This window comes from Balaenoptera ricei, chromosome 15 (assembly GCF_028023285.1).
Source record: "Balaenoptera ricei isolate mBalRic1 chromosome 15, mBalRic1.hap2, whole genome shotgun sequence".
NCBI lineage: Eukaryota > Metazoa > Chordata > Mammalia > Artiodactyla > Balaenopteridae > Balaenoptera > Balaenoptera ricei.
Window position 1 is genome coordinate 34131211 of NC_082653.1, and position 27154 is coordinate 34158364.

Consider the following 27154-nt stretch of genomic DNA (forward strand, 5'->3'; position numbering starts at 1 on the left):
GTCAGCGGCGACGGTGTCGCAAAAGCGTCGCGACGGCGTCTGTTCTTGGCGGCCCAGGCCACTGGTATAACCGAACGTGTTGAGGTTTGAGAACCAGTATGGAGGCTGTCGAGGTTCTCCGATATTGCGGGGCTTCGATGGGGAAGCGACTCGCCGGTGCCCCGGGCTGCTGAGCTCTCGCCGCCTGCGTCCCCGCAGCTCGCCCGCAGGGCCATGCTGGCCTCGCGGGTGGCGCGCGCCTCGTGGGGTGCCTTGCGCGTAGCCGTGTGGGCGCCCGGAGCGCGGCCGGGCAAGGGGCGCGCTCGCGGGGCCTTGCTGCCGCCAGTGCCCTGCTGCCTGGGCTGCCTGGCGGAGCGCTGGTGGCTGCGCCCGGCTGCGCTCGGCCTGCGGCTGCCTGGGTCCAGCCCGCGGGCCCACTGCTCGGGCGCGGGGAAGGCAGCCCCCGGGCCCGCAGCGGAAAAGGACTCCGCCACCGAGGCCCGGGGCGGCCGGTGGGGCCCGGCGAGCGCCGCCAGCCTGGTACGTACCGAGGAGGAGGCGGAGGGGCGACTCTGGGTCGGGGTCGACTGCTCCGGCGGGGCTCGGTCCCGGACGCAAATAAAGTGCCGTGGCCGGTGAGGTCCGATGCTTCCGTTTCAGAACTTTTACAGCGTTCCCCGAAGAGAAGTTATGGGCAGATCATTCGGTCGGGGTGAGTGTCAGGGGTACCAGCCGCGTCCTCCTTCTGTCTCGGTGGTCAAGTTAGAACCCTCTTCTTCCCCTCTATCCGCACCGGTAGCTGGACGCGCCTCTGGATACTGCATTGGTAAAAATAGCCTTCACTTGTCTTATTAAAAGCCCATTTTAAATTTTCTGAAGCGAATCCCCAATGTTTAGGGCAAGTCTCTGGGCGTCTTCAGAAAGATATACAGGCCCTTTTGTTTGCTTGTGCAGGTTTGGTTAACTATCATTTGCCCTTTGGTAACTTTACATATTGTAGGATGAAGGATAACTAAGTAATTTAAATAGTAATTAAAAGATCCTTTAATCTCTAATTATAGAAGAAGATTAAACCTCTCTTCCTGAGGTAACGGAGGAAAATATTTGTCTGCTTACCTGTTGAAATACTGACCAAACAGAAGACATGAGAGCATGAGTGTGGGAGAGCTTTTGATGTCATGTAGCAAGACTCATGCAATTATTACATCTTCAATTGTTATGTCTTCAGTGGGCCCCTGTGCTGCTTTCATCAGTTGTACAGCATGGGTCGGGGTGGCCACATCCTGGCAGGGGTCTCAGCTACATTAATAGCTAGAGCATGTTGGGGTTTGAATGAATGCTGGATGCTTTGAGGTTGCCATATCCTGGCTGAAGTCCTTCCCAGAACGGCAGTAGTTGGTCGAGTATGCCACAGGTTATCTGGTTGGGTAATCTGAGATTAGCTCTCTTAATTTTAACTTAGAAACGTTTACGAATTTAATGATTAGAAATTGAGGTATTTTATTTTAACTGAAATATTTTATGTGGAGCTAAAAGGAATCCCTTTCATTGTTCCAAGAACATTCAGTCTGGTTTATTAATTCACCAAATGAAATGATCTGGCTGTTTACAACTGTGTCTTTAATTTTTCCCCATGGGCCTCTCTGAGTTTAATTTTGGGCCTCTGTATTCTGACCTTTTGCTTTGTTTTTCCTTTTTGTCAATCATGAACTGTACCTCCCCACCCCCTTAGTGAGCCACTGTAATGCTGGATCAGTATTTGACTTACTCTGTATCACAGTATGGTCAACAGACTTATCTTTTTTCTCTGGACTCTGAAACACTTGGACCTTTGAACTAGAATTTGGAATATGTTCCAAGAATGATTCCATTTAATTAATATAATGTGGATTAGTTCAACAGAAGGTCCTTGAGTAGAGGTTTGGAGTGCTGCTTGTTTGGTGATTGTTTCCTGGAGAATTTGAATTTTTCTGTAGCTTTAGTGACGGTATTTTGCCACTGGGCCCCAATAACCCCATTATTCCTCCAAACTGAGGTGAACATTTCTTGCTGGGTTCTGTTTATAAACACAAACTAAGTATCTTTAGAGAACTGGCTTTTCTTACAGAATGGTTGAAGGTATTTTAAAAGAGGTATTTAGAAGAGGAAATTGTTACTTTTTAAAAAAATCAAAATTAAGGTTCAGGCAAATAGGTTACTGATTGATAAAGAGGTTAAGTAGGGTTATCTTGTGAGGAGATAGTCCCATGGGGTAGAGCTGGCAGTCTTGACTCAGTGGAGAAAAAAAATCCAGCCTTTAGGGAATGACATTTTCTCTGTATTATTTCTGTACCCTTTTTTGTGCAGTGTATCGTAGTTCCACTAGGCTGAGGCTTTTTAAAGTTGAAATACCCTCTCATGAAACAGACTTTGGCAAGGAAGGAATGGTTTTCAGAGCAGCTGCCGAGGTGCCCTTTTGTTGGTGCCAACTTCAAACACCTTGGCTCCAAATGAAGTTTCAAGGAATCATAAAGCCCCCCGCAGGGGAGCTGTGAAAGCCCTCAGCTTCTGGTTGGGGATCTTAACATTTCTGTGGCTATTTTAAACAAATTTACAAAACCTCTTTTATTTCCTAAGTATCTCAATCCCTTTTCCTTGTTCCATTTTCTTCTAGCAGTTCTCCAGTTTAGTGATGAGGTTATGGAATTAAATGTTTTTTTCCTCTTCATTCGTATCTCCAACACTGTATATGGCATTTAGCATTCTTTTGATGGGTATGTGTAGAGGAGTGAGGAGAGGTTATTTGCAATAAATGTTTTTTAGCCAAAATGCCCATGGTTGACAATTTGGCTTTTTTTCTGACACTTTCTAGACCGTTTGTCTACTTGAAGTATAAGATCTTCCTGAAGATCTTTTTTTTAATTTTGTATAATGGGAAAGTAATTCTTTTTTAAAAAAAAATTTTATTTAATATAGTTGATTTACAATGTTGAATTTTCACTTTTAAAAGCAGTATGTTTTTAGTTTTGAATTCTGATGGTGAAGTAATACATTAAAGGCTTGACTTATATGATAGATAATACATGTTTCTTCCTTCTCTCTTTAGTGAAAAAACTTACTCTATATACAGCCAACATTTTAGTCTGTGTTTGGGTATATGACATATCTTCATCTTCTGCATTCTTAACAGTTTTAGATGTGTGTAAAAAGAACAGAATGGATTTTAAAACTGAAAGTACTAATTTTAAGGTTTTTGTAGCTTCTAACCTTTAAGTTGATGGAGTGTATTTTTCCAATGTATATAGTTATTTAAAGTATGAATTTATAGTATTTAAATTTTGTTGTCTTTATGTTTCAGTATGAAAACCCATGGACAATCCCAAATATGTTGTCAATGACGAGAATTGGCTTGGCCCCGGTTTTGGGCTATTTGATTATTGAAGAAGATTTTAATATTGCACTAGGAGTTTTTGCTTTAGCTGGGCTAACTGATTTGGTAAGTTGTACCGGCACTCCCCCTGTTTTTGCTCCCCTTCTAAATCCCAGGGTCTCTACTACACTGAAATAGCACAGCCTCAGTCTGCTTTTCTTTGGAAGGAAATCCTCAAGATGAATTTCACCTAGTACTTTGTGAAAGGCTTGTCTTTAACATCCATGTGGGACTCTGTTATTCTTTATATGATCTAAGGAAGGAAGTGGAGGTTGTAGGGAGGCATGGGAGAGGGAGCTTTTTACTCTTGGTTTTTAACTTTTTCATAAAAGAAAAAACCTTAGAAATTCTCAAAGGGCCAAGTACTTGCTTTAGGGATAGAAATAAAGGAGAGAAGCTGTGAGACTTTTTTTCTACTTATATAGTAGAGAGAAATATCTGATCTGCAACAACAGTTGGTTTTACTGGTGGAGAGGGAAACAGTGGGCCAGTTGTTGTGACCAGGGAGCTTGCAGAGGCCAGATCTCTGCTCAGGTTTATGCTGGCAGGAGGCCATAGGCACCCCACAGATTTGGTCCTTGATTCCTTCTCTACACCCCTCTGACCACCTTCCAGAAGACCCTGCCCTGGGTGGGCATTAGACATCCTTCCTTCTTCCACTCTCCCAGCAGATGGACCAAGGAGAAAAGAGCACCTTGACACCACTGTGTCATTTTATAGGAAGGGAAAGATTTATTCAGGTTATCTCTAATTAGAACTTGGAAAATAATTTTCTAACAGAAAGCCTCACTATGTGTTATATAGGCTTTTGTGGACTGGCCAGTCATCATCATGTATGACATTATTTGCATTTACCACCCACCCTGTTGCATAAAAGATTTGAAATGGCTTGTAAAACTACATGTCCTGCAAAAACACAATTGAAGGAAGTGGGGAAAAAGTAGAGGAAAGATTTTAAATTAGGACAAAAGCATGTAGAAATAGACATTGTATATATAAATTGTATATTCTTGTACAAGGCTGGTCTGAGATCCAAGTGAGCACCCAGACAGGCAATAATAATTTGGTGCCTCTTTAAACTGATGTCTGTTTGAAAAGCTTTGCTCAGTATTCAGTGAGAATAAAGAGAAACTAATTTTCTGTTAATAAAAATCACGTAGCATCTTTCTTTGTAACATCAGCTATTCCCTTTGAGGTTCATAGAAACAAAATTCCACCTGCCCAGTAGCATTGTTGAGCAATACAGAATTAGCTGAAGCTTCTGCAGGATAAATAAATGAGGGCATTTGCATTGTTATGTGGCATTTCCAAATATGCATCAAATACAGTTTCTTGAAGTGGTTACCACCTCTTTTTCCCGAGTTTAGCTCCTGTTTGTCACAACTTCTCATTCTCACAATCTCTTCTTTTGTCCCTGCTTTTGTCTGTGAAGCCTGAAGCCCTCCACTTATTAATATGGTCTCCAAGTCTGTCAAAGGCCATTATATTGATAATGGAATTTTTTTTTCGTAATAGGCAAGATCTTTTTCAGTTACTGGATTTGCTCTTTTTTGGTTTGTAGGTTTTTTTAGTTGCCACATGAGATTGCAATATTCATCAAATGGGAGAGGCCTCATTTATACTTTTCTAAATAACTAAGACAATGTGTATGGAAACCTGAGTTAACTGGCACCATATTACATTTACTTCATGTAGGCTTTGATGCCTCTAGAATGGCTGCTGGGCAGATGGCTGGACTCATGGAGGGTTTAAGTAGGGGAATGTTGTATATGGGAAATGGATTACAGGAATGCAAGAATAGAAGCAGAGAGGCTGGTTATGAGGCTGATAGTAATATAGGGAAGTGGGTTGGGAAATATGTTTTGAAGATAGAGTTGATATGTTAGTGGATTGGATATGGGGGGTGAGAGAAAGGAATTAAATAGGAGTGCTAGGCTGTTATTTTTTTTTTCCTTTTCAACAAGCAGATGCATGGAGGTTTACATTTTCTGTGAAGGTCAACACTCAGAGTAGGACAGGGTTTGTGGGAAAAGAGTTGTTATGCCTGTTCAGATAGAGGTAACATTGGGTAGTTGAATACAGTAGTTTGGAGTTGGAGGCAATCATGGTTAGAGATAGATTTAAGAGTTATCATCATATAGATGGTCAAATCTGGATGAAATCATCTAGCCTGTGGTAAAAGAAGAGAAGAGGTCAGAGAAAAGAACAATAAATGGAGCAATGGAGAAGGAGCCAATAAAGGACACTGAGAAGGAATAGCTGGTGAGAAAGAAAGAAAATTGGGCAGTAAGGTGTCCCAGATGTTAAGTGAAGAAAGTGTTTCAATTGTGTTGAAGTCAAGTAAGCTAAGAATGTAGAATTCATTGGTGACTTCTATGAGTACAATCTCTAGAGGGTGGGGCAGTCAGAATGGGCTGGCGAGCATACATGAGGTGGTGATGACAATAGATGTCACACTGAGGAAGTTTTGCTTCATAGGGGAATAGAGAGATAGTCAAGGAAGGGTAGTTTATAAAGAGATACATACTGGGGAAATTTTTGTTGTTAATTAACTAATTAATTAAATGACTGGGTAGGAAGAGAGAGATTGATGATGCAGGGGAGGTGGGGAAAACTCAAGGTAAGAGGGCCTGGGATCAGGGAACGCAGAGAGAATGTGCATGGACGCTAGTAGGTGGTGGATTTGGAGGTGGGAATACGAGGGAGGGCTGACAATCTGTTTCTGTTTTTTGAGCAAATATAGACATGGTCATGAGCTAGAGAGAGAGGCTTTGGGAGGGATGAGCAGACTGTGAATAGAGAAGGTAAACACAGTAAGCAGATGTAGGTTTGCAGGCAGTATTGAGTGCCCACAGGAGATTTGTGGTCATGAAAAAGAGAGATCAATCAGCCCATTTATGTGTTTTTCTTGATCAGTGTTCAGCTGCTTGGGTGCAGGCCTGGAGTACATGATAGTTGTATTTAAGCAGGGTTGAGGGAGAGTGGAGTAGGGAGTTAAAGAGGTTTACAAAGAAGAGATGATGTTGATGACCTTGGAATCCAATGTGGGTAGAGGAACAATGAAGACAAGAGGGTGATGATGATGAAAAAATGGGAGGTTAAGTTCCCTGAGATCAGAAACTGACACCTGCATCTTCCAAGGCCCCAACTCCCAGTTCTAGGCACTTTCTGTTAGTGTTACCTATAGTATACTTAAGAAAATAATTTTTTCAGTTGAGGTAGTAATAGCTAGTAACTGCTTTTTTGAGGATTTACTAAGTGCTGAGTGCTAAACAAGTATTAATCACATTATGTACTGAGACAACCCACCCTTCGAGGTAGGTAGCACTATCTCTGTTTTACAGATGAGGAAACTGAGGCTTAGGCCAAATAACTTGCCCAGAGTCACACAGTTAAGTGAGTGGGAGAGCCAGTGCTTGAACCACTTATGCTCTGCTGCGAAGAGTAAGTTCTTAACCATTGTCCTGTACGACTGCTCTAAGTCATTGGAATACTTGAGATACGGAGGACTTATTTGTCCTTTAAAATGTACCATGTTAAATTATGTCTAGATTAATTTGATCTTTTTCCTTGGAACTAGGACTGGAAAATTCAAATATTTGTTGAAGTTTGAAGTTAAATAAAATGAGTAAAAGCCAGGGTAGGGACTTGGAAAACCAGAAAATATCTGCCTCGTTTAATGAAAATAGGCAGTACTTGGTTTCAGTCAATTTTGTGGCCCCAGGGTGGCCAGATCTTCTCATTTCTCAAGTGAGCCTGGAGATCTGGATTTTTTGAGTTAAGACTTTGAATATTTAAATATTGGCAACTAATTTATATTTAAAAAATCACTGGGCAGGTCAAACAAAACCAGCCTGCAGACCTCTTTGGCCCCCTGGTAACCCAAGTACGACCTCTGCTTTAAAATATAATTTGTTTCCAAGAGTAGTGAATAAATAATTTTCATATCAAAAATTTTAAGTAGGCCAGGTACAGAGGACTGAGTTTTGTATTCAAATACAGGTCATGCAATATAGTCAGACATGGAATTAACAGTGGCACTAGATAAAAAATATTGATAATAACAGTTAAAAGAGAATAAAATAAAAATAAGAACAGCTAAAACATAGGGAGTTGGGTCATATTATAGAAAAGTAGGTAGGAATGGAAGTTAGAAAATCTCGAAGTTAAAGGGTAGTCCTTGCAAGTAAAAGCAGCTATTTTGGCTGTAGTGAACTAGCCCAGCGCTCAAGGGGCGGGGGATGGGAGGGGTGGGTTGGGGTGGAGTGCCTAGTCCATGCTCTGTCAGTCCTGCTTTCTTTGAGTTTTATTTGTGTTCTTTACATCTCTAAATTTGTGTCTGGGTTCATCCCACAAAGGGGCATTGTGAAAACATTGCAAAATAGCTGAAGGCCTTGAGAAAGAAAAGTGAAAATTTTTTTCTGTAGAAAAGTGAAATCATTTTCTGACCAGTTGGTAATTTAAAAGCTAAATGTATACCAGTAAAACAGAAGGTTTGGGGGTAAGAGACAGAAGAGGTTTTATCTACATTTTATGCAAGTATAGCTGTTACTCTGGTATCTCTTAACCTTCAAGATATCTACTCTGTACCTATTATGACATTTATTAAAAAAAAAACTTCTATTTTCAGTTGGATGGATTTATTGCTCGAAACTGGGCCAGTCAAAAATCAGCTTTGGGAAGTGCTCTTGATCCACTTGCTGATAAAATACTTATCAGTATCTTATATGTTAGCTTGACCTATGCAGATCTTATTCCAGGTAAGAACGCCATCATGCGTACTTTTGAATAGTACAGGGAAGAATCACATTTATCAGCTTAGGATTTCTCTTGATTGAGAGACAAATAATTTTTGTTACAAAAATATGTTTTCAACTTTAAAGTGTTTCCCTAAATTTAAACTATTGAACTGTTTTGCTTGCCAAGCTATTTGTTTTACTTTAGAATTTATGACCTTGTATATACTATAGAATGCATTGTTTTCTTAGTAAAATTTGTAAAATTAAAATTGAGCAAATATTTCAAAAAAATTGAGCTAATTCATATTATCTGAGAATCTTTTGAAACTATGATTTTCTTAGTGCCTAGCTTTTGAAAGCAATTTAAAGTTTTCCTAAGTTATTATTTATTAAGTACAATTTAATAAGTGAGAGCTCTGAAATCCTAAAGATGTCTATAAAATTTCACATTGTTATTATTATTACTTAGATGGTATTACGCAATTTTAAATTATACACGTAGTTTGTACATTGTCTGAATACTTTTTTTTAAAATTTATTTATTTATTTATTTATTTTTGGCCACGTTGGGTCTTCGTTGCTATGCACGGGCTTTCTCTAATTGTTGGTGAGCGGGGGCTACTCTTCGTTGCGGTGTGCGGGCTTCTCATTGCGGTGGCTTCTCTTGTTGCGGAGCACAGGCTCTAGGTGCACAGGCTTCAGTAGTTGTGGCTCGTGGGCTCTAGAGTGCAGGCTCAGTAGTTGTGGTACATGGACTTAGTTGCTCCACGGCATGTGGGATCTTCCCGGACCAGGGCTCGAACCCGTGTCCCCTGCATTGGCAGGCGGATTCTCAACCACTGCACCACCAGGGAAGCCCCTGAATACTCTTTGTAACAAAATTTTATGATCTTTTGTATTTTGTATGTGCTTTTTTGGTTGTTCATTTTCTACTTCAGCTGTGTTTCTCAGTTTTTAATCCTTTGGTTCAGATTAAACTGTTTATTTCCAAGAGTTAGAACCTGAGAACAAAGAAGCTGCCACTTGGTCCTTCAACACCATGTTATTACTGACATTTGATAGGAAGAAGTTTAGTGGCGTTTCAGTCTAGTATAGTCTCCCAATCTAGAGGTTCTTTTTCTCCTCTACCTTTAGGCTTTTTAAAAAAAAATAAATTTATTTATTTATTTTTATTTTTGGCTGCGTTGGGTCTTCGTTGCTGTGCGCGGGCTTTCTCTAGTTGAGTGGAGCGGGGGCTACTCTTCGTTGCGGTGTGCGGGCTTCTCATTGCGGTGGCTTCTCTAGCTGTGGGGCACAGGCTCTAGAGCGCAGGCTCAGTAGTTATGGCGTACGGGCTTAGTTGCTCCACGGCATGTGGGATCTTCCCGGATCAGGGCTTGAACCCGTGTCCCCTGCATTGGCAAGCGGATTCTTAACCACTGAGCCACCAGAGAAGTCCCTACTTTTAGGCTTTTAAATCCACATACCAAATTTAAAAATGAATTAGACTACTGTTTATGTGCTACTTTGAAAGTCAGAATTATGGTGTGTGTATGGTTGGGGGTATTGAAGGGGCAGGGGTATGCTATAAGTAATATATATAATTTGTAGGAAAAAAGATCCTAAGGAGCATTCTGTTAACATTCACAATTAAAATTAGTGTGTGTGTATATGTGTATTTTCATGCTTCCCATTTTTCACAGTTACTTTGTATTTTGTTGTATTGTTTTACAAAGGTTGGCCAGCCCAGGTATTTCCCTGTTGAACACAGAAATTGTTTCCAGGTTTTGGTATTATGGATATTGTTGATACAATTGATGTAGGTCGCTTTTGGAACTGAAACTTCCCTTCATTATCATTCTGGGAACTTCCATTTTCTCTCTTCTGTGTTGGGTTTGTTTTTCCAGGCTCCCATGGCTTCCTTGTTATGGTCCTTCTTTTGGTGGAGTAGAATCTCCAGTTGTTTCCTATGCTAGGATGCAGCCTGGCAGCCAGGTTTTTAGAGGTGTACAATGTCTTTATTCTACAGACATCTAAAATGTATTTGTTCTACCCTCCATACTTGAATGGGGCATAATTTTCAATTGCAGGTTATTTTCACTGAGAATTTTAAAGACTCTGATTATAGATTAACAGATTCCATCTTGCTGTTGAGAAGTCTCATGCCATTCTGATACCTTTTCCTTTACGTGTGATTATGTTTTGTATTAGAAAGCTTTTAAGATTTCTTTGCATAATTCCTAGTTGATGGTTTAAAAAAATTCTCTCTCTTAAAAATTAATTTTCTAACTGCTTCTTGGGATACCCAATTATCCCAGCACTTTTTATTGAAAAGTCTATACTTTCCAGACTCACTGCCATGTGCATATATACATGGGTCCATTTCTGGGTTGTCTAGTTTATTCCCCATTGATTTGTCTATCTTTGCACCAGTACCGTCCCTAATTATTATTATTACTTTGCTAAAAGTCTTTTTTTAAAAAATTTATTATTTATTTATTTATTTTTGGCTGCGTTGGGTCTTTGTTGCTGTGCGCGGGCTTTCTCTAGTTGCGGTGAGCAGGGGCTACTCTTTGTTGTGGTGCGCAGGCTTCTCGTTGCAGTGGTTTCACTTGTTGCAGAGCACAGGCTCTAGGTGCACGGGCTTCAGTAGTTGTGGCACGTAGGCTCATTAGTTGTGGCTCGTGGGCTCTAGAGTGCAGGCTCAGTAGTTGTGGTGCACGGGCTTAGTTGTTCAGCCGCATGTGGGCTCTTCCCGGACCAGGGCTCAAACCCGTGTCCCCTGCATTGGCAGGCAGATTCTTAACCACTGCGCCACCAGGGAAGTCCCCCAAAAGTCTTGATATATGATAGAGCATGTTCTTCCACCTTGATATTCTTACCTGTTTTCATTTGTGTGTGAATTTTAGAATCAGCTTTCAAGTTCCCCAGAAAAACCTGTTGGGATTTTATTGGGATTGCACTGAATTTACAGATTTATTTGGAAGAATTGGTATTTTTACAGTATTGTCTTCCAGTCCATATACATGTTGTATTTACTCTATTTAGGTCTGTTAAAATGTTAAAATGTTACAGTTTTCTCTAGAGAGGTAATAAGTAATTTTTTATTAGATTTATTCCTAGGTGACTGATAGTTCTTGATGCTTTTGTAAATGGTAGCTTTTTTAATATTTCATTTTGTAATAGCTGATGTTGATAGGATGAAATCAGTTCCATCTCTAACAGTGATTTTTGTGTCTAGCAAAACTTGCTGAACTCTTTATTCTCTTGGATTTTCTGTATCCTTGATTATGTATTATCTATAATTAATGACAGTGTGTTTCTTCTTCTCCAATCCTTTTACCTTTTTAAAAATTTGCCTCACTATAGTGCACAGTGCAATGTTGAGTAGGAGTGGTATCTGTTTCTTATTTCCAGTCTAAGAAGGAAAGCTTTCAGTCTTTCCGTATTAAATATGACATTTCCTGTAGGGTTTTGTAGATACCCCTTTTTCAGGTTAAAGAAGTTCACTTCTACTGGCAGTTTGTTCAGAAGTTTTTTTACATTGGATATTGAATTTTATGAAAATTTTTATCTTCATGTATTATGATAGTCATATTTTTTCCCTTTAAGCTTAATGTGTGGTGAATTACGTTATTGATTTTCTAAGTTAAATCAACCTGATGACATTCCTGTTACAAATCTAACTTGGTCATGATATATTATGAAGATATTGCTGTATTTGGTTTACTAATATTTTGTTGAAGATTTCACATCTAGATTCACAAGATTGGCCTGGAATTCTTTTCTACAAATACCCTTGTTAGGTTTGTTTGTTTTTTTTTTTTTTAATATTTATTTATTTGTCTGCGCTGGGTCTTAGTTGCAGCATGCGGGATCTTTAGTTGTGGCATGTGAATTCTTAGTTGCGGCATGTGGAATCTAGTTCCCTGACTAGGGATCGAACCCAGGCCCCCTGCATTGGGAGCGTGGAGTCTTAGCCACTGGACCACCAAGGAAGTTCCCTACCTTTGTTAGGTTTTAATACCAAGTTTATAATAATCTCATAAAATGAATTTAGGGAGTGTACTCCCCCGCCCCACACCCCATTCTTGGGAGATGTTTGTGTGAGATTGCAATTATTCCTTCTTGGAATGTTGGTAGAACTTGTTGAAGCCATTGAAGCCTGGAGTTTTCTTTGGGAAAAAGTTTTAAAATAGTTGATTCATTTTTTAAAAAAGTGGTTACAGGGTGATTCAGTTTTTCTGGTTCATCTTTTGTCTGTTTTGTGAGTTGTGATGTTTTTCTAGGAACTTGTCCATTTCAGCTACATTAAAAAAAAATTTACCATAAGCTATTTATAGTATCCACATTAACTTTTTGATGTCTGTAGGCTATGTAGCTATGCCCCCCTTTTCATCCTAATTATTAGTTATTTGTCCCTTTTTTTCTTTGACTTGTCTTGCCAGAGGTTTGTCTGTTTTATGAATCTTTTCAAAGAACCAACTTTGAACTTTGTCAAACTTCTCTGATATGTTTACTACTTCATTAAATCTTGCTCTTTTATTTCTGTCTCCTCCTTTGGTTATTCTCTGCTCTTTTTCTAAATTCTATAGATCAGTCCTGTCTAGTAGAAATATAATGGGAACCATAGATCTAATTTAAATTTTTCTAGTAGTTATGTTCAAAGTGAGAAGAAACAGGTGAAGTGTGTGTGTGTGTGTGTGCTTGCACTTCTGCTACAGTGGAGACTGAGTGCTCTTTGCATGCACTGTTGCCTGTGCCAGCCCACCCCCCATTTTAATAATATTTTATTTAACCCACTAGATGGAAAATATTGTCATTTCATTATATAATCAATAAAAAATCATTAATGAGATTTTTTTTCATACTCTGTCTTCAAAAGCCAGTGTGCTGTTTGCACTTACAGCACCTCTCACTTCAGACTAGCCACATTTCAAGTGCTTTATCTTTACATGTTGCTCATGGCTATTGTATTGAACAACGCAGCTGTAGATGAATGTTTAACTCGTTCCTTTTTTTTTTGTTTTTTTGTTTTTTCGGTTGTGCCGTTGTGGGATCTTAGTTCTTCAACCAGGGATTGAACCTGAGCCCCCTGCAGTGGAAGCACGAAGTTGTAACCACTGGACCACCAGGGAATTCCCTCAGCTTTTCTTTTTTAAAGTTTGCATTTAAGGCTATATATTTCCTCTAAGTGTCCCTTTCACTGTATCTCATATGTTGGTATTAGTGTTCTTGTCATTATTGAGTTCAAAGTAATCTATTTCCATTATGATATTTCTTTGGCCTATGGTGTTAATAAACATTTATTTCTTAATTTGTGGGATTTTCTAGGTATCTTTTTGTTATTGATTTCAAGCATAATTACCTTGTGTTCAGAGACCATGCTCTGTGATTTTAGCCCTTCAGCCCAGTATACAGTCAAATTTTATAAACATTTTATGCATTTTTCAAATGAATGTGTATTCTGCAGTCATTGGGTATGATGTTCTACATATGTCCATTTGGTCAATTTTTTTTTTTTAAGTAAATAAATTTATTTCTTTATCTTGGGCTGTGTTGGGTCTTCGTTGCTGCACGCAGCCTTTCTCTAGTTGCGGCGAGCAGGGGCTACTCTTCGTTGTGGTGCATGGGTTTCTCATTGCGGTAGCTTCTCTTGTTGTAGAGCATGGGCTCTAGGCATGCGGGCTTCAGTAGTTGTGGCATGCAGGCTCAGTAGTTGTGGCACACAGGCTTAGTTGCTCCACGGCATGTGGGACCTTCCTGGACCAGGGATTGAACCTGTGTCCCCTGCATTGGCAGGCAGATTCTTAACTACTGTGCTACCAGGGAAGTCCCTGGTCAAGTTTTTAATCTTGGTGGCTAAATCTCCTTCTTTACGGACTTATTTTTTACATTTGGTCTGCTTTTCTGTCAGTTACTGAGAGAGTAAAGTTTCCTGCTGTGTCCAATTTTCCATTATTTTTTCTTTTTAGCTCTGAGTTTTGCTTCATGTCTTTTGAAGTCATGCTATTAATAAGTGCGTATAAAGTAGAATTGTTATGTCTTCTTGGTGAATTGAATGTTTTATTTTGAAGTGACCCTCTATATCTTTAGAAATGATTTTTGCCTTGAAGTCTCTCTCTCTCTCTCTTTTTTTTTTGACCACACCATGTGGCATGTGAGATCTTAGTTCCCTGACCAGGGATTGAACCTGTGCCCCCTGCAGTGGAAAGGTGGAGTCTTAAACCATTGGCCCGCCAGGGAAGTCCCTGCCTTGAAGTCTCTTTTGTTGACTATAACTATAGCTACACTAGCTTACTGTTGGTCAGTGTTTACATGATAAATCAATCTTTTACTTTCAACTTGTCCACATCTTTATACTTTAGATATTCCTTATAAATAACATATAGATAGATGGTTTTTCTTTACTTTATCCAGTCTAAAAATATTTTATCTTTCAACTGAAACATTTAATCCATTTACTATGATTACTAATATTTGCGTAGCAGTCTTCCATTTTATTTTGTGTTTTATTTGGCCTGTATGTTCTATTCTACTTTTGTCTATATTCTATTATTATCACTGTTTTCCTGTACCAGTTGGAAAGTTTTACACTCTGTTAACGTTTAGCTAGTCTCAAAATTATAATTCATCTTTATCAAAGTTTAATGTTAACAAATCTATACATTTGGCCTTCTGTATCTGTGGGTTCTACATCCACGGATTCAACCAACCTCAGATTGGGGGGAAAAAATCTAGAAGGTCCAACCAAACTTTGCTGCCAACTGGAAACTGAGAGTATTTACACTGTATTAGATATTAAGTAATATAGAGATGACTTAAAGAATATGGGAGGGTGTGCATTGGTTATATGCAAATACTACACCATTTTATATAAGGGACTTGAGCATTTGTGGATTTTGGTATATGTTGGGGGGAAGCAGGGTGGATCCTCAGACCAGCCCCCCATGGATACCGAGGGATGCCTATACGCCTTCTGGACACTGGAAGGGCCTTAGAATACTTTAACTCCATTTATTCCTTTCTCAATTTAGGTTATTCTCATACTTTAATTTTATATATGTGTTCAACCCACATGATATTGTTTATTAAGTCAGTGTTCATTTAGATGTATCTTCATACTTTTTTCTGGTTTATGTTTGGTGTATTTCAGACCTTCCACCTGGAATCATTTTCCTTTTCTCTAAAGTATATCTTTAGAAATTCTATTAATAGAGGTCTACTGGTGGTACATTCTTTTTTTTGTTTCTCTGAAAATATTTTTATTTTGCCTTTATTCTTTTTTTGTGTGTGTGTGAGGACATTTAAATTCTACTCTCTTAGCAGATTTTAATTATACAGTACAGTGTTACCAACTAGTCAGTGTGTTATACATTAGATCCTCAGACCTTATTCATCTTTTTTTTCATCTTAAAATTGAAAGTTTGTGTCTTTTTACCAACCTCTTTCTATTTCCCTTTTTTTTTTTTTAGATTCTACATATAAGTGATATCACGCAGTATTTGTCTTTCTCTGTCTGATTTTGCTTTTATTCTTGAAGGATATTTTTGTTGGGTATAGAATTCTGGGCTGGTAGTTATTTTCTTTCAGTACATTTAAAGAACCATGCAATTGTCTACTCACTTCCATTGTTGGTAATAAGAAATTGTTAACCCATTTCTTTTTCAAAGGTACTTTTACTCTGTCTGCTTTTAAGATTTCCTCTTTCTCTTTGGTTTTCCATAGTTTCACAATATTTGATGTGATTTTCTTTTTTATTTATCCTGCTCGTGATTTGTTGGGCTTTTTAATCTGTGGATTGATATCTTTAATCAGTTCTAGAAAATTCTGAGCCACAATCTTCAGGTATTGTTGTCTGTGTTTCTCCTTCTTTTGGGACTGCAGTATACCTGTGTTAGATTTCACTGTATCCTTAAAGTGTCTCAGCCCCTTTTCTGCATGATACCTCATTTTATCTTTCTGCACTCCATTCTAGGTGATTACTAATGAAGCTTGCTCTTTCATTTCACTGATTCTCTCTTCAGCTGTGCCAAATTCATTTAAGTCTTCTATTATATTTTTTAGTTATAAAATCTCTATTTTATTCTTCTTCAAACTTAGTAAATCATCTTTTATAGTTTTCAGTTCCCTGCTGAAATTTTCAATCTTGATTTTTATATCCCTTTGAACATAGTAAGCTTTAGTTGTTTTATAAACACTGATAATTCTGAAATATCTTTTGAGGGTCTCTTTCATGTGTCTGTTTCTATTGATTCTTACTCATGGTATCTTATGTCTTTGGTTATTTTTGACTGTTTAGACACTGTACTAATATTTAAAAAAATAATTTGGAGGAATATCTTGATGTGTAGGATGATGGCATCACTCTCCAGAGGAGATTTTTTGTTCAGTTCTGCCAGGTATCTAGGCATGCTAACAGTCTGGGACCACCTAGATGGCCAGATGATAAGACATTCTTTTTTAAGGCTTAGTTTGCTTAGGGCCATCTCCTCTCCCAACCCTGTGGGAATAGTTGTTCAGATCCCAGCTTAAAGCTAGGAGGTGGTTTGTCACTGCCCAACCTGAGGGCTCTGGGCTTTGACTACTGTTCCCCCACCCTTTAAGGCTGCCAAAACCCCTATTCAGCTTTGTGGCTTACTTCCCTAGGGTCAGGGACAGTGGCTTTGAGTGGCTTTGAGTGCCTAGGCTTATTTTCCTGAGTTCTCATTCTGATACTTTCTTAGCATCTTACAAGCTTTTCACTTTCAAGATTTTTTTGTTTAACGTTCTTCTTTAATTGTCTTAGCAGGAGAATTATTACCTGCTCAGATATTAATGGAGCTGAACCTGAGGATCTTTTTATTTACCTATAGGTCTGAAATTTTACAGTGGTATATGTTCTAGATACTACTAGAGTTTGTAGTAAGTCTTTCTTCCATTGTGCTGGGTACTAAGAAGGCCCCTTCAGTCTGAAAACTTATCCTTCAGTTCTAAACATTTTTCCCTAGGTTCTTTTCTTACTGGAAACTCTTTTTGTTCTCTTTCTGGGAGATTTCCCCAACTTTGTCATTTACCCCTTCTACTGACATTTTAATTAATTAATTAATTTAATTTAAAAAATTGTTTTTTGGCTGTACTACGTGGCATGTGGGATCTTAGTTCCCCGACCAGGGATTGAACCCTCAATCCCTGTAGTGGAAGCGTGGAATCTTAACCACTGGACTGCCAAGGAAGTCCCTCGATTGACATTTTTATTGCTATCATTTTTAATTTCCAAGAGGAAATAAAGAGCTCTTGTTCTGTATGTTCTTTAAAAACAAGACAAAGGGGCTTCCCTGGTGGCGCAGTGGTTAAGAATCTGCCCGCCAGTGCAAGGGACATGGGTTCGAGCCCTGGCCCAGGAAGATCCCACATGCCGCAGAGCAACTAAGCCCGTGCGCCACAACTGCTGAGCCCACGTGCCACAACTACTGAAGCCTGTGCGCCTAGAGCCCATGCTCCACAACAAGGGAATCCACTGCAATGAGAAGCCCGTGCACTGCAACGAAGAGTAGCCCCCGCTCGCCGCAACTAGAGAAAGCCCGCGCACAGCAGCGATGACCCAACACAGCCAATAAATAAATAAATAAATTTTTTTAAATGTCTTTTTCTTACTTCATAGGTGAGTATCATCATTTCAGGACATCTTCTGTCTATCTGTTTTTGCGTGTGTGTGTGTGGGGGGGATGGTTTTAAGCCCCTATATTGTATCTATTTCTTTTCTTCTTCTTTTTTTTTTTTTTTTCTGTTTGTTTTGGTCTCTCTTTCATGATGGAGACTTTGCTAAAATGTCTGGTGATCCTTGGCTGCTTACTTCATAAATGTTTAACTGGGTGCTCCCTGGGCATTGGTGGAATTTGTTGGGTGGTATACTACCCTCTAGGGCGAACAGGCAGTGAGAGACCAGGCATGGCCCTTAATTTTCAGTACCTTTAGGTCTATTCTGTAGGTAAGAGCTCTCCATTTGCTCCTTAGAGATTGCAGAGGTCCTGGTTTAGAGATTAACATGTAGAACAAGGGTTGGCAGACTTCTTCTGTAAAGGCCAGAATGGTAAATATTTCCGACTTTATGGGCCATGTGGTCTTTGTTGTAACTACTCAAGTCTGCTATTGTAGTGTGAAAACAGCCATAGAAAATACATAAACAAATGACTATGGCTGTGTGTTAACTTTATTATTTTCAATGCAATAATGTATGCTATTGATAGTGATCACTTCTACTATATAAAAGTGACTTGATTTTATTTCCCTTTAACACTAATAAATTTGCCCATGATGTACTTCTTTGTTGCAGAAACTGTATTTCAGACAGAGTTAGCAAATAGAGAGGAAAACCTTGGAGCACTCCCTGACACATTTTACACCTCCCTAACACACTATCATACTCTAATAGACAAAGGAAAGCTGCTTTAGCCCTGGAAGAAAAGGGAAAGGAAGGCCGGGAGAGAAGGCAGGAACAGTAAGAAGATTCAAAAGCCAGGGAACTGGACAAAATTGCCCCCCAAATCACAGTAAGAGCCTGTATGTATACGTGCTCTCAGTTGGCAGAGGCCTTAGAGATCACCCGGTGCAGCCTGGTCCCAGTCTGGCTGTGCTTGTGAACCCCCAGGGAGCATTCATCTTTGCTTTTATGAAGCTTTCACGAGGTGATTCTGTGATGAGTAGTCAGTTTGGGGAACACTGGATTTTGTAAACAGTCCTATCTTCCCCCAGACTGTTAACAGATGGTAAACTGAGCCCAGAGATGCATTCTGCAGTACTACTGACTAACTGGTGACCTTGGCCAGGTTTTATAATCTGCCTGAGGCTTGTTTTCAATATTTGTAAAATGGGGTAATGATGGTTCACATATCATGGAGTTGATATGTAGATTAAATGACATAATATGTATAAAATACTTAAATGGTGCCAGATGCCCAATAAATGGTAATTTTAGTAGTTAATAGAACTAGAGCCCAAGGCTTTGCAGTGTATTGAATTGCCTCCTCTGTTCTTCTGCAGAAACCTTATTTAGAATTAAATTATATTCTTTTTCCCCTGTGGTGATGAACTACAATAACAGGTGTTTATTTTCCTCTAATGTTGTGTTTACTGTATATAATTCACATGAGTTTGCTGCATTTTAAAAATAAATAAAATCTGATTGTTATTTGATTTTGCCAGCTGATTATTACTATAGAAAAGTTTGGTTTACAGGCACAAAAATCCTCCTAAAAATCATGACTGCCTTGTTTTGTTACTTGGTTCATACAGCCGAGTCTTCTTTATGCTCCAAATGCCATGACTTGAGTGGATAAACATTTTCTCTTTGGAATCGTCTTGTCATTGAGTACTAGGCCAAGGATCAACACTTACATCACAGCCACAACCAGCAGAGATTTAAATTTTAAATCTGTAATTAATTAGTGAGATTTTTCATAAGTTTCTGAACCAATAGAGGACCCTAAGTATAGCCTTAAAAGTAATTCACAAAGAGCTGTTTGAAAGTATTATGGAAGGGATGTGCATGATTCTTTTATTTTAGTAATTGAAACAATTTGAACTGTTAGCCTCGAGATTTTTTCCTTTTTAAAAAAATATTTTTTTCTAATAACATGACATATATTCATGGTTAAAACTTCCTTCAACGTGGAAGGATGTAAAATGAAACAAGATCTCTGCCCTCCCATTCTCATTCGACAAGGGAGCAGGAGTTCCTTGGGTATCCATTTAAAATGTCCTTCTGCTGGCACTGGGACCATCCTGTAGGATCTTAGGAATAATGAGAAAACTATCAACAAGTTGAATTCATGTGTAACTAGAATTCATTGAATGAATGAGCAGAAGAAAAAATAGCAATTGCCTGGATAGGAACTGGCCGGGCAAAAATGAAGATATTTTGGTTCTCCACAAGTGGTACACATAGCAAATTTTACTGTTCATAAAATAATCTAGAATGCAGAAGCAAGCAGTCAAGAGTTATTGAAAGTCAGAAGGGCTTGAGTTGGGACTTCCCTGGTGGCACAGTGGTTAAGAATCCACCTGCCAATGCAGGGGACACGGGTTTGAGCCCTGGTCCCAGAAGATCCCACGTGCCACGGAGCAACTAAGCCCATGTGCCACAACTACTGAGCCTGTGCTCTAGAGCCAGCGAGCCACAACTACTGAGCCCACGTGCCACAACTACTGAAGCCCACGTGCTTAGAGCCCGTGCTCCGCAACAAGAGAAACCACCGCAATGAGAAGCCTGTGCACCACAACAAAGAGTAGCCCCCGCTCGCCGCAACTAGAGAAAGCCCGCGTGAGCAACGAAGACCCAACGCAGCCAAAAATAAATAAATAAATTTATTTTTTAAAAAAAAGAAAAAAGAATGCCTTGAGTCCCGGCATCCTTTCCAACCTTTTTACCATCTCATGCCATGTAATTATAGTGAGCTTGGTGATCTTTTTTCTAAATTTACAAAGCTGGGAAGTAACAAAGGAAATAGGGCTGAGTAGAGCTGACACTGATAACTGCAATTTAAAAACGTATGCAAGGAAAAAAAAATACAGAAAGGGGTGAGAGGATCAACATTCTGAAATGTGACTTTAAAAGCCATAGTCTGCCTTTCACCTTGTTTTGAAGGCAGGTTAAAAAAATATAAAAATCAGTGGTTCACTGTAAGGACCCTAAACAGGCATCGATAAGTGTTTATTTTAAAATTTTTGCTTAGGTGAAGCACCAGTTTATGGTAAGGCTTCATTGTATGTATAATGTCTTAATAATTTTCAAAATCCCAATCAAAATTATTTTATATTTGATTTTCAGTTCCACTTACTTATATGATAATTTCAAGAGATGTAATGTTGATTGCTGCTGTTTTTTATGTCAGATATCGAACTCTTCCAACACCGGTGAGTTTGTTTGAAAAAAATGTTCTTTTAGTATTACTTGTAACTTAAGGCAAAAGAAAAAAATCAGTATTGTGTACTGAGTTTCACTTTATGGGAATAATTTATGACAATTATGTATTCAATCCATTTACTAGGAATTTAAAGAAAACAGACATAACTGTCATCTTGCTATTTGAATCACCCATTATGGTAGCTGTTCAGTGAACATATGAATAATCAGTTTTTTTAAAAGGATGTTTTTGTTACAAGTCAAAATTGTTTTAGTTGATAGTCCATAAAACTCAGGCCAGCTAGCCCCATCCCTAGCAGCAAACTCTGTTAGGAGTGTTTTGTATAAGTAAGCACCCTTCCCTGTCTAATTTAGCTTCTAGTATGGATTATCTAGAACTGGTTTTTAAAATCACAGTTTTATGAGCATGGAGTGGTCTGTTTGCACATTTGTTCATTAGTTCTACAAATATTTGAGCACATAAGCATAGCATAGCTTATAACCACCTCACGAACATAACCTCATCTTTTGATTCCCAGTCCAGTGAAAATGGCAGTATTTTATTCATTTTGGTTCTTTTTAGCCTATAAAGAAACTAGTGATGAGGGAGATTTGTTGAGTCTATTTAGTAGAAAGACGTAGTCAAGCAGACTTTATGATACTTATTGTGTTAGAAATTTATAGAAATTGAGAAATCTATAAATTAAAAAATATGTTTTCAGTAAACTGTGGGTGATTTATGAAGAATGTAGATGTTGCTCATTTAGTATAATAAAAGAAGATGGAGATAAAGGGTTTATCTAGCATATAGCCAGGCATGTGTTATACACTCAGTAACTGTTACATATAATAACAAAATATTTATTTTAAACTTGAATGATGAATAAACTTTATTTTTTTTTTTTGTCCTCTGCCAGAGAACACTTTCTAAGTATTTCAATCCTTGCTATGCCACTGCTAGGTTAAAACCAACCTTCATCAGCAAGGTAAGAGACACACAATATCCTTTTAAGTTAAAAACCCTTGTGGATTTTTATTATGATGACTATAAACCTCAGTCTCGAGCAGCTGAAAATGAGACACATTTTAATGCATTGACCATAGAGAATAGAGACTGGGGTCATTAACCCAGTTCTTTTGTCCTCCAGGCTTTCTGGATCTTTAGTATATATGTTGTGTTTTGTGTTGGTGGTGTAAGAATTTAAGTCTCCAAATGAGGTATTAGGGCCACCACTTAGGGGAGGTGGAGAAAGTGGAAATGTAATTGCATATTGACACAGAGTATGAAGATTCCTTTCTGGTTTCACTACCCACCCCTCCCTGTAGTGAAAACACCATATAACAAGGTCCTTTCATTTGCAAGATCGATTGTTAACATGGAAAGGGATAGGAGAAAGTTTTATTCACTAATAAACAACTCCTACTCCTAGTTGTCCATCTGTTTTCCTGAGCCCTCTTCAGGGTAATAACTGTATGCCAGTCTTTGCACACAGAGAGGACACTATTAATGCCTCTGAAGGCACATTTGTTTTACTAGTGGCCTTGGTAAGTTTGCTGTAATTATTCTTTTGCTCCATGCCTTGTGACAGAGGTTTAACAGGTTAGGGATGTCGATCATCTTTGGGACGGAGGGATGATTACTCTTAAACCAGAGACTCCCTAGGGTGAATTTTTACCTACAAATATGTGTTATTTATTTATTTATCTATTTATTTTACCTATTTATTTTTGTGACTTACATAAGTATCAAGTACAGTAATTGGAGTATAGCACTGTGCAGAAGGTGGCTTAAAGAGGTACCAGGGACAAATGCCTCAATTCCTTGGGCTTGCAGGGAGTTCTCCAGACAATTTTTATTATTTTTAAAATGGAATAGAATCCTTGTAATTTGGCTGCAGAATGGATGAGAGAACATAGGTGCTTCTCTAGACACATCACCCACGGATTCATACATCACCCGCTTCCCCAAAATGCTTCTCTCAGTGAGTAGAGGAAGTCTCCAGTGGTTCTGTTGTCTTCCTTTTCTCCACCGCGCAGTCTTTTAGGGTAGGGAAACCTACTCATTTCCGAACTGAGAGCCTCTCTCATGGAGATTAGTGCATTTCAATTTTCTAACCTCATAGGTTTGACAGGTGGTAGGCAAGTGAAAGGAGTATTGAATGAAGTACTAGGAAATCTGGGTTCTGGGTTTGGATCTGTAACCTGCTATGACTGCTGGCAAGTCACTTAACTCATTACCTTTTTACCTGTGAAGAGTAGCTTCATTATTTCCATATTCACAGGGCTGTTTTAATAGGCAACTGAGAAAAAGGCAAAGAACTTTGCAACATTATTGAATTGCTATGGAAATTCAAGATAGTGGTGTTTTCTGATAGTTGCCCTTCTCCTCACTATATAGGGCAGCTGTGGAGACAGATGAGCCCGTTAGTGAAGTTTAGCCTTTTGTGTGAATGCCAGCTTCTTTGGCAGGGATATTACAACATCAAGCATGCTGAGGGTCTGTTGTGTTACACTGTGATGGGTTATGCCTTTCTCTCGTGAGCTTGAAACATGATTGGGTTGGCACTGTTCATTTATGACTTCTTTTTTTTAGGTTAACACAGCAGTCCAGTTAATCTTGGTGGCAGCTTCTTTGGCAGCTCCGGTTTTCAATTATGCTGACAGCATTTATCTTCAGATCCTGTGGTAAGCTAAACTTAGAATTACTCTCTGAGAATGTCAACAAAATGGCTTATTGTGACAATCCTAGAATTACTTTGTTCTTAATCATGTTTATTAAGCACTGGGTAAAGCTGTGGGCTATATTTTTTGATTGATACCATTTTTAAGAAGCTTACTATCAAGTATAGGATATAGAAGTTATAGGGGGTTTCATGCAAGTTAGAAGGGATGAGAGGTACAGATAATGTGTTGGGGTTTTGGAGGAGAGAAAAATACTTCCAGGTAGGAAGAAGAGGGAAAGCTTCAGGGAAGAAGTGGCATTTGAGCCATGAGGTCTAGGTGGAGAGAGACTGAGGGGAGGCCATTCTGGTGAAGGACAGACCCTGAGCAAAGTCAGACATGCAGGAGAGTGGATAAGGGGAAAGTGCACCCAGCCTAGTGAAGGGGGCAGAGTGGGAGAGAAACTTGGAGAAAGGAGTTTGAGTTTTATTTTATTAAGGTTATGTGTAGCCTTGAAAATGTGTCACATTCATACTTTATGCCACACTGATACTAAAGCACTGTATTTTTACTCTACTTTTAACTCGATAATTAAAACTTTGCTTGATGCAGTCTGAGCCAGAAAATAGTTGGTTAACTAAAGTCAGTTAAGCTAAAAAGCTTTAAAAATGATACACACGCTAGACATTTTATTTTCTAAAATATATAATCATACATTCATTCTGATTCGTCCTGCGTTTTCTGATAAAGGCCCAATGCCTTTTCTTTGATTATAGGCTCATCAGTGGGATTTTTTTCTTTCTTGCAAAAAACTACATCCATAATACAACCTCTGTGATTTTCATGTTCTGCTTCTTTTAAAGTGACATAAGAATGTAAGACATTTATGAAGCAGAGTATAGAAACTTTCTAGATTTTTACCATTTTCTCTAGTATTTTAACAATTACATTGTCTACTTACTTTGACAGTAATTTTTAGCAACTTGCCATGATATCAGGCCTTTTCAAAGCCTCCAGCTTAGTTCTCAGAAATAGTGACTCCTCCTACCTGTATGTTTCATTATGTGTGAATTTAGGATATCAAACTGGCATAAACAGGTTTGGGATCAAACAGATAGAGTCCTGATGAGCCTACACCTCACCTGGTGGAAACAGAAGCACATGCGTGCACCAGAAAGGAATGTGTTAGCTGCGAGCACTCAGCAAGCCCTGAGTGTCACTCGTGTCATTTCAAAGAGAATCTGATTAATCTAATTCTCCTTAATTTTAAGGAAATATCAGTAAAGAAAGCTGAATTTTATTTAAAATGACTCAGATATTAGAATTCCCAAGATCTGTAAGAAATAGCTTCTAAAACTAACACTCTAAGCAGCGTGGAACAGTGGGAGGAGCACAAGGGCTCTAGAGTTGGAACCAAGCCAGACTCATAGTTCTGTGGCCCTGAGCAAGCTCTCTGGCGCACTGTTTCCTCTGTAAGATGAGCTTGCTGTGAAAATAAAACTACCTAGAATAATGTCTGGGTAAAAAATGACAATTGCTATTATTATTTTTTTCAGACTGATTAACTAGATTAATTCTGTTTGACATTACTGATTCAAATGAAGTCTTAAAGAAAAGCAGTATATTTAAATTCTTGTTAAAAAAAAAAAGTTACACCAACACAGGCTTTTTTACTTTGAAACAACTCTTTTAAATGTATTCTTTATGATTCTTATAGTTAACATTTTTTAGAGTTTAGACTAAATTTTATTTCTTTCCTTCCATAAAAGGTGTCTTACAGCTTTTACCACAGCTGCATCAGCTTACAGTTATTATCATTATGGTCGGAAAACTGTTCAGGTGATAAAAGGCAGATGAAAGTCATCCATCATCATTAGCAAGGAAGCAATATATATCATCGGCGGCAGGGCCAGTGGAAATCTACAGGAGTTTCCTTTTTTGGTGTTCAGCTTGAAAAAGGACTTGTCAGAACAAACCATGTCATCAAAATTTAAGTAATATGCATTGAAAATAAGCTTGATCATGGGCATATGCAGAATTTCCAATGTATTTTTAAATACAAATAAAACTATAATTTAGAATTTTTTTATCTTAGGTTTCTTGATTAATTTATAAGTAGCAATTATTCCAATTATTGTCAGTCATTTTTTGATCTGTAAAACAAAAAACAGTCTAGAGCATGGAAACTGAAGAGTTGTCACTTTAATAGAATTTAGATTGCTCACAAAGCACTAGGGAATTTCCTGGGTTTAAATATGTATCCTGTACAACTTGGCTACACAGTTGTTTGTTTGACTTTTAGATCTGTGCACACATTAACAGTACATGTGGTTAATATTTGATTGTTTAGGATAATGACTATAAAGGTAGCTTAGTTGTGGATGAAGTATACTTGTAAAGAGATTTAAAATGCAGTAAATTTTGAAAATAATAAATAAGATCAAAATAGAAGGTACTGAAGTTCATGTTCAGAAGTCTTCCAACCTCTCAGGTGCCTAATAGTTTATGCATCAGGATAATAAGTGACAAAGGTAGTTGAAAAATGAAAACATGTCTGTTACCCTAGCCATCCAAGAGGCAGTGAGTTACATCATGCCTTCCCACTGTATCTCTAACATAACAATGTTTGTATGATATTGGGACCTGTATTCATATGTTATGTAAATAATATGAAATTATATTTTTCAAAGGTTTTTTTAAGCTTTGGGGAATCTTCTTTTGTTAAGATGTTAAAGGAATAAAAGAGCCGGAAAAAAGTGACCTTCAGTTTGGGTTGTCTGTGTTCCACGGTCGTCTGCTGTTGCGAAGTTTTCTGATTCATAAAGTCCATTCAGATATATCACTTGCACTTAACATTGTAAAAATAATTGGTTTGGGATCATCTGACTGAAAAGCCCTATTCTTGCTACGCTGTCATGTTTAAGAGAATGGACGATGCAGGGAGAGGGAAGAGGAAGACAAGTGGCTGGTGCTGGTTGCTTCCTCTTAACAGTGGAGGCCTGTTGCTGCTCATTGTCCCGAGGTCTAACCTAAGTGTAACATGGACTCATACAGTGAGATTATCTAAACATAGCCTGTTGAGCTGTGTTAAAATGAGAAGTTATAAGCAAAATTCATGCCTCTTGGTTGTGGCATCCTTGGATCAGTGTGCCCCTTGTTGCCTGCTGTTCCTGGCTTCCTTGTTCCCAGATTAGCTGCTGAGCCATCCTTGGCTTGGAAAATGCTGAAGCCTGCAGCCAGGGACACTGCTAAGGAATCCAGTGGAAGGGGGTGAGAGAAGGGTGGTGTGAGGCTGGCCATTCTCCCTTTCGGGAACCTCCTGTAATGTCTCATAATGGCCTGGGATGCAGTGAGCCGCGAGGTGGAAGTCCCGTTGCTGGACCACCCAAGAGACACATTGACCATGTATCAGCACTAGCAAAGTATGAGCACACAAAAATGATGTTTAAAAAAGGGAGAACTTGAAATAAAGTGGGGAAAAATTAGAATTTTGTGTCTTGTTAT

At 38.7% G+C, this 27154-nt stretch overlaps 1 protein-coding gene across 2 annotated transcripts; it reads left to right on the forward strand.

Annotated features, from left to right (window-relative positions):
• CRLS1 (cardiolipin synthase 1) lies at positions 1–26410 on the forward strand. 2 transcript variants are annotated; one of them, XM_059897574.1, is made up of 7 exons: positions 1–519; positions 3317–3454; positions 8019–8148; positions 20915–21000; positions 21907–21975; positions 23583–23674; positions 25420–26410. In XM_059897574.1, the coding sequence occupies exons 1-7, from the start codon at positions 214–216 to the stop codon at positions 25505–25507; spliced, it is 909 nt and encodes a 302-aa protein (XP_059753557.1). In that variant the 5' UTR covers positions 1–213; the 3' UTR covers positions 25508–26410. The 2 variants fall into 2 exon arrangements, with proteins under 2 accessions (XP_059753557.1, XP_059753558.1); XM_059897575.1 differs by lacking the exon at positions 1–519 and adding an exon at positions 532–691.
• The last annotated feature ends 744 nt before the right edge of the window (positions 26411–27154 follow it).